At 38.0% G+C, this 12,242-nt stretch overlaps 1 protein-coding gene and 1 long non-coding RNA gene across 12 annotated transcripts in view; one reads left to right on the plus strand and one right to left on the minus strand.

Moving 5' to 3' along the window:
- The window catches only part of LOC126253623 (oocyte zinc finger protein XlCOF6.1-like), a 74,098-nt gene extending 67,827 nt beyond the window's left edge, over positions 1–6,271 (plus strand). For all 11 annotated transcript variants that reach the window (XM_049955092.1, XM_049955099.1, XM_049955093.1 and 8 more), the window contains one exon: positions 4,091–6,271. In XM_049955092.1, coding sequence (XP_049811049.1) covers positions 4,091–5,378 — 1,288 coding nt within the window. In that variant the 3' untranslated portion in view covers positions 5,379–6,271. The remainder of the gene's footprint in view (positions 1–4,090) is intronic.
- On the minus strand, positions 404–9,599 carry LOC126253625 (uncharacterized). Its single transcript, XR_007546007.1, has 2 exons — positions 7,416–9,599; positions 404–622 (listed from the first exon to the last, which is right to left on the minus strand). It is a non-coding gene; the product is annotated as an uncharacterized LOC126253625 (long non-coding RNA).
- Between the last annotated feature and the right edge of the window lie 2,643 nt (positions 9,600–12,242).

Genomic DNA, 12,242 nt, shown 5'->3' on the forward strand with positions numbered 1-12,242 from the left:
TGCTAGAAATTTGAATTTTACATTTTTTATTTTCTTTTTATAAAAAGCCACAACTCAAATTCTAATCATGCAATCAATCTGAAAATTTTATTGTAGTGCCCTGAGAAGGTTAGAAGACCATTGTACTACAGTTATTAATTCATGGTACAAATTGTATCATTAACAGAGTTTTTAATTTTGCACATCCAAAATTAACTTTTTTTCTGCATACAATCATCTAAAAATCATAATGTAATTGCAGGGTCTTGTATTTTTTAGTTCCCAGAAGACAGCAACACATTGTGAACATTTCCTGAAAATTTCATAGAATTAGCGCATATACATTTTGAGAAAAGGCTTTTAAAAATGTAAAACAGAGAAAATGACTAAAGGTTTTCTTCTCATACTTCGACATTTAATAAGCTTACCTCAATTTTAAAATCCTCCATACTGATACTCCTCATCCTTCAGGTTTCTCTTCTCTCGTCTTCGAATCTGCCTGGCCTGTATTTGCAGGTAAGACACTGATCTGCTAGCTTTCTTGGCCCTGCTCTTGTCGATGGTGTAAAATACTTTTGTTGTAAACACACCAGGATCGATACCAACCCTCCTCAGCACTTCAATTCTGCCATTATTTCTGTTACTGTAACATAAAACTCCATCATAGACACCTATTTTGAGTACTTCAAGTCCACAGAATGTCCTTTTTTGAGCATTTAATACAAATTAAATTATTGAAGCTTTCATTTGCATTTTGTGTTTTTCCGTGAAGATACTTCCTCAGTAAATCAGAGTTTGCAAGAAACCTGAATGTGGGCTCAATTGCATTCATAACAGGTTCTGGTAATGAGAGTGTTCATGTGAATACGTCTCATTTCTGTTGTTGAGCTTACACCAATCACCTTTCGGACACCGGTTGTGCATTGGTGTTTGGTCAGTGGATAGTTTGTGGAAAAAAATTGCCCATACAGCACCTCATTGCCTCTAAATTATGTGTGTTTCTCCTGATAGCTCCCATAAAATAACTGGAGAGAAAAGCCTGCCTTTTCCTCCTAGTGGTTTTCCATCCTCAAGTACTTCCTCTCTTTCAGCAAGCGACGAAGCGTACCACCAAACCCCTTTTGAATGTGGTCAACACATTCTAACTTTTCTATTGTTGTGTGTATGGATTTTTATCTGTTACAGCTTTGAACGAAGATGAGTCCCCATCACCAAGGTATTTAGTATATATAACACCATACTGGTCCTCAGATATGGAGAACGTCCTCACAACTGCAGCAACCTCCATGCCCCCCCCCCCCCCCCCCACTTGAGCCACTATAATTTTTAGCTCCCTTGAGCCACTATAATTTTTAGAGCATGCTACTGCTTGCTTTTCTTGCCACAGTTTCTCACTTTCTTTATTGTTGGACAGTTTCCTTGTTGCACACTGGTGGCAGTATTGAGACATAATTTCTACATCTAAAACTTTACCTGAGTCAATACCAACAACAGATGCAACTCCATACAGAGATGTGTCACCCCTTTCATCCAGGTCCCATCTACAGACACGCACAGGTCAGTAACATTTGTAGGAGATTCACTGTCATGAATATCTACCCCAGGATCTATTTCTTTTTGGTTTATTTCCACCAATTCCTCCACTGCTTTCTTCGTAGAAACTTTGGCAGTATTGCATATAGCATCAGCCATTTCTTTATTTATCTTTTCAAACCTTACACAAGGTGGAGGGATGTTCAGGAAACTACAACATAAATTACATCCTTCCCTGCCCTGTCCAAGGCATCTCAGAGCATATGCTAACCCAAAATTGCTTTTATAGGTACCAGTGTTAGTTTTTTTGGAGGAGGAAAATGAAAATTCATAGCCACACAAATCACAAATTAATTTAAAATCACCGCCTATTCCCACTCTTCTTTCTTAAACAACAATCATGCAGTCCGTATTTTTACAGCCAACACATGAAAATGAAAACTTTATAGCCAGGCAGAGAAATCTGAATCCAGTGGAATCCATATCGAACATAATTCACGCACCTGTACAATTCTCCTGTCCCAAATTTCGATGCTGAAGCTGATAGCTTACGTTCTTCATTTCTAGCTGCTTCCTCTTTTTTCTTTGGTAAACTGATTTCCATGATATCTCCGTTTTCTAAACACAGTTTTTGCACCACCCGTTTTGCATAAATTTTGACTTCCACGTAAAGGTTTGCGAATTCAACTTTCCACCTACTAATATGTGTTAGTATTGTCAAAATGTAAATAAACCACATGCAAGAAAGTTTTCAGGCAAAGATATAGGCATCGGCCAAAGATATTGAAAGAAAATAGCTTTCACATTGACACAAATTCTGCTGAAGCAAGCCGTTGCCCAAATCAGGTTACCTTCCATTCGGAAAGTGGGTGCACTCAGTGACTGTTATGTGGCTTATAAATTTTATAATTATCAGGTTACCTTCCATTTGGAAAGTTCGTGCACTCAGTGACTGTTATGTGGCTTATAAATTATAGAGTGCGGCAATCAGTCGCCCTTTTTTTAGATTTTATTACCCAAATCCAGATTTCGGCTAGTGGCTAGCCATTCTCAATGCACTATTTTCTATTCTCTATGCATGTAAGTCCCTGTTGTTTGGGCATCAGTCACATTTCATTGAATGTGACTGACACCCGAACAACAGGGACTTACGTGCATAGAGAATAGAAAATAGTGCTAGCCACTAGCCGAAATCTGGATTTGCGTAATAAAATCTAAAAAAAGGACGACTGATTGCTACTCTCTATAATTTATAAGTTTTTCAAATGTAAAAGGTGGGAGAGCTGCAAGTGCAGAGTTAATCAGTTTAATAATTTAAAGGCATTTCTAAAGCCGCTATCATGATAAAATTCGCACACTACATAGATCAAGCTGTGTAGATCAAGAAAATAATATTTTTGAAAAATGGATTTTTTTAGACCAAAATCCATTACATTCCTCCTTAATTCTTTGGCACCAAAATTATCCACATTGATGGATGTTAACTAGCCTCTGTCCGTTTTCTATACATGTACAACAACGCTTCAGCTCACTTAACAACATGCTGTATTATCTAATAAGTCAGGCTCCACACTCGCCCAAAGCAGCTTCCCAGTGCCGCTTGCCACATAGTCGTTTGAATTAAACCTTATTGTCATTGCTCACGGTTTAACTGGTTCTCCTTCTACAATGACCTTCTACAGCATGGTGCCCATCCTCTTCTGGCCATGATCCACACATTCCAGTTTTGTGATGATTCTATCACCATAAGGCCTAGCTGCTACTACATTATTGCATGTTCTTTAATCCCCATCACCTACGAACTGGGATTAACAAACACCCATTTCTCTCATGGATTGGCTAAAAACTTGCATAGCTTCGTGGGCCCCCATACCACTATTTGTTCATTCATAGTTCCTATCACAGACACATTCTGGCTTAGTTCACTGATTTATACTAATAACAATGTTTTATCAGAATCTGAAAGTCAGTTACCTTTCCAGTACCCACACTGGTCACTGTAATAACATACCTCTTATAACTTCTACATTACAGCATGGGTTTATTTTATGGAAAGTTACTACATTTTTTTGACAGTGCTACCAACAGCAACAACGTAAGTTTGCCTTTGTATTATGGCAATCAATAACCTTGTATATAAAAAGTTGTTAACCTTATATGATCTTGATGTCCTGCGTGTAAAGTTTATAACTTCCCGTGCGAATTTACAAGTGATTTATATGCAATTTTATTATGAAAATGTCAAATTCTGTAATGAGATAAAAATCCAAAAATGTAAAAAAAGTTTTCTGTTCTAACTACTATTAAAAGAATGTGTGCTATCTAATGTATAACTCTGGTCCTCTTAGCTTTCAGTTAAATGGAACTATTTATGTTGTTTTTATAATTTTCTTTTAGTGAAATGCAATGCTTTATTTCTGTTTACTGAGGGAGATTGCATTATAATTTTCTTTTAGTGAAATGCAGTGCTTTATTTCTGTTTACTGTGGGAGATTTCAGTACAGAACTAAGAATTAAAATTGATCTTATGATGTTTAAATAGATAGATATTTTAATTGTGAATATATATCTGTTACAGGTGTAAAAGTTATGGAACAAAAATGGCAGATATGGAAATGGACCCATTGGTAAATGTTAAAAAAGAAGTGGATCCATTAGCTACTGAAGAGCAGACTGATACTCATCTGCCCAAAACGCACCATGTTTGGCTTCATGATGTGAAATTAGAACCTATTAAACAAGAACCAGAATCAGAGCCTGAAGATAGTGAAAATAATTATTGCATTAGTGATAATCCATTGGATTTCCCAATAAAAGAGGAGAGCGAGACGAATGACTGTGAGAGTATTTGTTCCAATCCTCAACAGAGGAATAATGCAGATGAAGATTTTCCACCAGAGTATTTGTCTCTGTATGACAAAGTAAAAGTGGAAATTACTGAAGACCATATTTCACCTACGATAGAACAAAATTTACTTAATGTTGGTACAGGTTGTCTCAGTACAGATAGTGTTAATGCAGATGAAACTAATGCAAATAGTGTTGATTCAGCTGATACTGGACAAGCAGATCTACAACAATGGAAGTCTGCAGTAAGTCAGGCTGACAGTTTTTCGTGTAGGGATTGTGGTGATAATTTCACAAAGCCGGAGGACTTGTCAAATCACAGGCGCAAACGTGATGAGCCCATTACTTGTGAACTGTGTGGTAAAAATTTTAAATCTGAGTGTGTTCTTGCAACACACATTCGTATTCATACAGGGGAGCGCCCTTTCCAGTGCAAAATATGTGGAAAAACATTTTTACGTATATGTTATCTTCTGAAACATCGACGCAAAAGACATGGCTGTATTCAACCAGGTATTCCTTGTAAGATTTGTGGCAAAGTTTTTTCTAATTTTGGTCTTTTGAGTGTTCATACACGTGCACATTATAATGTACCAAAGGTTCTCTCATGTGAACAATGTGGGAAAAACTTCCGACGAACAAAATACTTGAATCGCCACAAGAGATGTACTCATAGTGTTGAAAAATTGCGGTGTGAACTTTGTGGAGAAGTTCAGGAGACACGGACAGCGTTGATATCTCATGTTGTTAAGCACACAGGTGCTTTGCCATTCAATTGTGCTGAGTGTGATCAGGAATTTTCATCTACATTACAGCTGGCACGGCACAGTCGAATCCATAAAGGTGAACTGCCTTTTGCCTGCAGTGACTGTGAACTGTCTTTCATGACGGGGGAACAACTGCGGTCACATAAACGGTACCACACGGGTGAGCGCCCATTTTGTTGTATCTTCTGTGGGAGAGCTTTCAGGAATGAACCAGATCTTATTGTTCATGTTTATTCACATACTGATCCATAGACTGATATGCTTTCCGTGACAAGCTTGTTCAGTAGTGTCGCTGTATGTCAGAGCATAACAACATTGCTAACTAGAACTTTGATGAATTTAGTGGTATGTGATAGTGTAGATCATCATCATGACACCTTTTTAATTTGAATCAAAACCTGTAGTTAACTTCCTCTGATTGAGGGCTGACTCCATTAAAGATTTCCATGCCATTGTATGTGGTACATTTTTTATGTCGTGCAAAACATGGTTCTCTTAACACTACAAAAAGGAGAAGCCTTTTTCAAAGTGTTGTGCAGTAATAACAGTTTTTGGATTGTGAGCTCCAAAATATTGACTTTTTTGTCATTTATGACATACGTGTAACTTGTATAGTGAACCACTGAAAAGCAAGGAATAAATTTTTTTCTATATGGTTTTGATGAGAGACAGTCATATTTGTCACAAAAGGAAATGTTTTCACATCCATATGTGTGTGCAGTATTACGATGATTAAACTCTTTTATTAGAAGTTTTGCATTATTATGTCAAACTTTGACACAAATGTCTACTCACTTTTTTTGTCACAGTATATAAGTGATAAGTACTCATTTTTTACTATTGAAGCAAATCATTCACTCAGAGTAAGTCATTCACTATTTACAAAGAATTTTGTCTGTAAAGTTAACTAAAGCTATACTGGTGCTTGTTGTTTAGACACAAAATGTGTGGATCAATGTTCTTAAACTGGTGTTTACATGAAAAATACATGGATATAGGCTGTAACGTTACAGGCGTCAATGATGCCCTTTGAAAGCATTTGGAGGGGAAAAGTGATCTATTTCCTCTGTTCATTGTGTGTGTACCAGTAGCATTGTTACACGGAGTGACTTGTGTAATGAATTAAAAGTTACGATAATTTAATATTATAATAGCTTAATTTTTCTCTCTGTTGTTTCCTGTATATATAAAACATTTTTAATTTGTGAATTAGGTTTCTTTTATTTTTAAAAAAAAAAGAGGTGATATACTGTATCTGTAAGTGCTTCTGGTTGATAGTTTGATGATTTGAAACAAGCAACAAAGATAAAGTGTATGAACAAAAGAAGTTACGATCTTTGTGGAGATGGAGAGTAGATGTCTGTGCATAGTGGAAAAGAGAAGTTTGCAATATGGCTCGGTGGTATACATCGGAATAAAACTTTTGGTTAAGTTCCTTTTCCAAGAAGGTATGGACAGTTGGAAATCTTCTTACACATTGATGAAAGATTATTGTTGCTTAACTAAATTTTCATTCCTCCAGTACCAGCACATACTTTTTACCTCTTTCTATTTACAGTATTTCCAGCACAAAAAAAGCAAAATTTGGTTGCTGTCCACTGTGTTCAACCCAGTTCTTTGTGTTTCAGCTTATGCTGAAACACAACTCTGTCACATACTTTTCTGTTATTAGTAAAGCTCAGATTTTCATACACTATCAAACTGTAAAACATGCATGCGTTCATGCAGTATCATTTCACTAAATACGAACACTGAGGCTGCAAAACAATAAATGTATGTGGTATCAAAATTAGTTATATATATATTTCTGTTTTCTTCTAAAATGGCACATAACGACCAATTTCTCTCTCATACATTTATCTGACTGAATAAATTTGTACATAGAAAATGACCTTTCTTCATGGCAAGAAACTACAGATACATATTTCAGTGAAGAAATTTTGGACAGAGGCAGTTCAAGTTGAAAGTCTATTACATTATCACAACAACATATTTTTTTCAACTCAGAATCAAGATATAATGTGAGAACTTTGTTCAGATTATCTTTTAGTGCAACACCCACTTCTCTGTGGGATGATTGTGATGATTTTTCAACCTTTTCAATGACTAAAGAATCCTGATAGACATGTGGCTTCCAACTTCGTTATGCCGCAACTTAGCATTTCCTCTTGTGGTTATACTGCAAGCACAGGGTGTCCCACTCGATAGAGGCTCCACAAACAAACATGTACTTGAATTACACTAAAAGGCTTTATGTAAAAACCAGGAAATGAAATGAACATGTCTTACCTTGTTCATGGGGAAATAAAGTTGACTCACAAAAGATGCTGGAAGTGACAGCTCTCGACTTGTAAATACAGCTGCAGGTTCTTCAGTGTTGCTGCCAGGACCTCTGCTGTTCACTGCCTTAATTTCACAGAAGATGTTATCGTATAAATCTTCTAAGTTGTGTTGTTAGTTCCTGTAGACCTCCCCTCTTAGACCACCCCAGAGGAAAAAGTCGTGTTGTTAAATCAGGTGACCTTGGGGTGGGGGTGGGGGAGGTACAGCCATTTCGAAATCACTCTGCTGGGGAAAAATGAGAAATGAATCAACCTCTGCCATTGTCAATCAAGACATGTGGTATGTGCCGACATCCTGTTGGTACCAGCCGAGGGTGAGTTTGTCATCCAGAAGGTTCACAAATTCTCAAAACATTTTGATGTAAACTGCACTTGTCACAGTAGATTTGAAGAAAATTGGCCCAATGATGCGACACTGTGATATTGCACAAAACACGCCAGTCTTTTATGAATGCAGGGGTTAGCCGTCCAATGTACGTGGATTTTCATTATACCACAAATGTGTATTCTTAGAGATTACATAACAGAAGTGGTGGAACTGTGCCACATCACTGAACCGTCACTATGTTTACACGCAACAAATCTTCCGAAAGATGATGACCAAATTTCGAAAATCAATTTTCGATGTTGTGTTTGTGTGAAGCTATGTAGCGGATGCTAGCTCGGTTAAACATGATGCCTGGAAAACAGCTTTTATACTTTATGATTTAGTCAGCACAATTACTATTTCTCTTCAGTTAGACAAGATATAATAAGCTGTAGTCTAATATTTCAATGTACAAAAAGCCACGCTGTCCTTATTAGCCGAAATTTTTTTAAAACGAGACAATACCTGACAGCTCCAGTACGTTTCAACACTGGTTGCGTTTACTTGGGAGCGAAAATCGATTGCGGAATTGGAAAACCGGTAACCAGAAGCGGATTTCCAGAACCTATTTTGAAGTGTTTACATGACAACACAGAAGCGGCATTTGGAAATTGGTTCATGAAATCCGGTTTTGGGGCACCATGTAAACATGATGATTGTCCTGAACACTGACCTTGAGCCACGACGATGTGCGGACAAACACTGTTGCGTGCAGTGTTGCCAGTGGAATTTCTACACAGCTCTGTTGTTGTCTCTTTTGAATGGGACACCCAGTATATTTATTAAATCCATTAACTTATTGTATTTGTGTGTGTGCGTGCTACATAACATTGATGTTGCTACTGGCGACCCTTCACGTATCGTATGCTCTGAATATCTGCTGTCATTGGCTGTGAGATCACATGACATGAACTATGACTGGCTGACAAAAGTGCATCACTATCTAGATTTCAGTGCTTTGGAAGCTACCATGCAGAAATTGGTGGAATTTGTATTTATACTTCCATAATACAAGAACATGCAGTGTAAATATTGTTGCGCATCAAGACCTGCACTGAGTTAAACGTTTCCTAAAGTGCTCGGAAGTTCGATGCTGGTGCATAAAACTTTCACCATTCAAAGGACTTAAAAGTTTGACAACTCTGAGGGGAATTATGTCACTTAACAAGGCAGAAAATATACTTTCACCCAGGGAAAGAATATATTTTCACCCGAGAAAAAGTATACGCCACCCAGATGCTAGTTTGAGGCCCTCTGATGAACACTATATGCAGAGAGCAAAATCAGACCTTGTACAATGTAAAGACACTGTGACTCTCAAAATATTAACAGCAGATTGTTAAAGGATTTGTACCAAGGCTCCTAAACTTTTAATTGTTGCCCATAAATTATTCTTGGAATTGAGAGCTGGATGAAACCCGTCCAAAATATTTAGCAAGGTATGGAATGTATATTGAATGGATAAATTAAACACTGTAGGAGGAGGTGAGTATTCATTGCTATTAAAAATATTGTCTATTGAGTTCTGAATTTTGTCAGGCTGTGAAGTTACTGGACATATCATTTGAAGTCTACACTCAGTAACACGGAAACACCCAGAATGTGCGGTATTATAGCTTTGGAGGGATGAGAACTGCGCATACTCAGCAGCAGAGAGCAGGCAAAGAAAGTCCATCTTGCCCAACTACGTTGCTGCGGACAACAGTCGAGTCGGGTTCACTTGCCGGTGGTTCCTTGTATTATACGTTAAAATCTATGAGGGGAATAGTAAATAATAAAACCGGTTTCAGTCAGTTGGCATGAGAGAAATATTAATTCACATCTTGACGTTGCGTCCACTGCTCCACAGATTTACTCCGTGCGACATCGAGAGGCGAGGACACCGGGGGGTGGGGGGCGTGAAAAGGGAATGTTTTCTTGTTTGTATTCCAGTGCTGACAACTCACGGACGTGAGTGCCTCTTACCTATCACCTCCTATGGTATAAATTTCAAACAGAAGTAACACAGATTCGAGAACATTATCGAGTGTAAGCTTAAAATTGATACATACAAGGGTTGGAACTTTAATAGTGACAACTATTTATTTACAGCTCGTACAAAATAGATACGTGTTTCAAAGTTTTCCTGACCTTCAAAGTAGTGATCGGTTGGCAGCAATGTGGAAGTCGTAGGATACTCTTAGCAGAGCCAGTTGTGTTGACTTTGAGTGGCGCGGTCTCTTGCCGAAATTGTAGCAGTTCTGAAGCGAATGCTGTGAAGTGTTTCCTTCAGTTTAGGAATCGAGTTGAGCTCACGCAGGCTTAAGTCAGGGGAGTGCAGTAGGTGGTATAGCACTTAGCAGCCACATCAGTCAAATAAATCAGTAACAGCTAGCACTGTACGTGCTTTAGCATTGTCCTGCAAAATGACGGTCAGGTCCTGCAGAAAGTGTCATCACTTCCGTCTCTGTGCTGTTCATTTTTGGAACACAACCTACGACCAGCTTAGAGACAGAAGTGACGACACTTTCTACAGGACCTGACCATCATTTTGCAGGACAATGCTCAAGCACGTACAGTGCTAACTGTTATAGATTTGTTTAACAGATGGGCCTGCTATAAGTGCTATACCACCTACTGCACTCCCCTGACCTAAGCCCTCGTGAGTTCAACTCGATTTCTAAACTGAAGGAAACACCTCAGCATTCACTTCATTACTACTACAAATTCATGGGGCAATAGACCGCGCCGCTCGAACTGTAAACACAACTGGCACTGCTAAGAGTATCCTACGACTTCCACATTGCTGGCAACGGGTTATACACAATGCTGGCGACTACTTTGGTCAGTAAAACTGAAAGTCAATAAAACTTTGAAACACGTATCTATTTTGTACGAGCTGTAAATAAATAGTTGCCACTATTAAAGTTCCAACCCTCGTATTTGTAGCATGGGATATGAAATAAAATTAAGGCTGTTGCAGTACAAAACAATGAGTATAAGAAAAATGACATTCAAAACATTTGTGATCGTATCTCATGTTGCATATAGCCTTTCAATACAAGTACAATTACTATTATTAATGAATTAATCACTCGCACGAAAACAGAACACTTCGTCAAGCAATAACTGTGTCGCAAGTTCGGGGTCCGAGAGGGAGACAGCAGTCTAAAAGAGTCAACATGTTTTCCTAGTGGTATCGACTTTGAAGACCGAGAACATCGAAAACCACTGATATCTCGACCAGTAACAGTTGCTATAATTTTAGGGTCTTATCCAGTACATGCCTTGAAAATTACAAGGGTTTAGACGTGAAAAATATCGGACTTTGACGAATTTATCCAGCTGCGTTCTCGCATGTTATTAGAGCATACAACATGGTGGGAGAAGCTTAACTTCTCCTAGGGCAATATGCTGAACGTTAGAGTGTGCATAATCCAAAGGATAAAAAGTCCTAATCAAAAAGGCTAGGAAGTTCTTATTAAGTACAAAACTGATATGTTGACAAACACATTTTTTAAACCACAAATCTTTAAGAAATATTACTTTGTTCCAAAGTCTACATCGTAATACGGTATCACTGTCACTTCTATCTGAATCTGTTTCCGAACAATCTGATAGCAAATTTACGATGATAGTATCAAGGCTTATATCCATCATCACTTCCCTGTCAAATTATTCTTTCTGAAGCTTTTCAGCATGCCGCACAGACTGTGGCCACACTACAGGTGGGTTGTTGTCTATTGCCTCATGCACAAGCGATTCAGTGAATGTTATCTTGAATGTTTTTCTACCATATAGCCTTATCCTGTGCGGAATTAATTCCATAGGACTGCAGTGACACATGGGTAATAGCAAAACTGTGCCATCAGTCACGTGCAAGGAATGTGCGTGTCACATGACTTGTATAAATTAACGAACTGCAGGAGATCGGCACGAGTCTGGTTTATACTGTGCTTAATATATTTATTTTTAAGCCAGGAAAAAAAATATCCGCTTTTTTGGTATTTACACTTGGTTTTTTCCCTGTAACTATTGAATTATAACTGGCAATGACTGACTTAGAAGCAGGGTATGACAAGAATTGTGAATCATGTATCGAAGCTGACGGCGTTCATTTCCGAATGGTAGGCACTGCTGTTTTCTTACACGTGAATACCAGTTTACTCTCAAAAACAAAACCAGGAGAGGAGTTGGCATGCAGAATAATTAGCAGAGCACGTATTCCTATGAGAACTTTAAAACCTCCAGTACCATCACCCATTTTCCAGCAGATCTTCCTGGAACGATTCTAATAATGTTTCTTCAAGATAATACAATATTGAACTACCTCCTTCTCTTGTAATGTGAACCTTTATACGGGATGTAGTACGTCCTGCACCTATGTCATTTCTTTGAGCTGAAACCTCTCTTCTCTACATATCAGGA

This window comes from Schistocerca nitens, chromosome 4 (assembly GCF_023898315.1).
Source record: "Schistocerca nitens isolate TAMUIC-IGC-003100 chromosome 4, iqSchNite1.1, whole genome shotgun sequence".
Lineage (NCBI taxonomy): Eukaryota > Metazoa > Arthropoda > Insecta > Orthoptera > Acrididae > Schistocerca > Schistocerca nitens.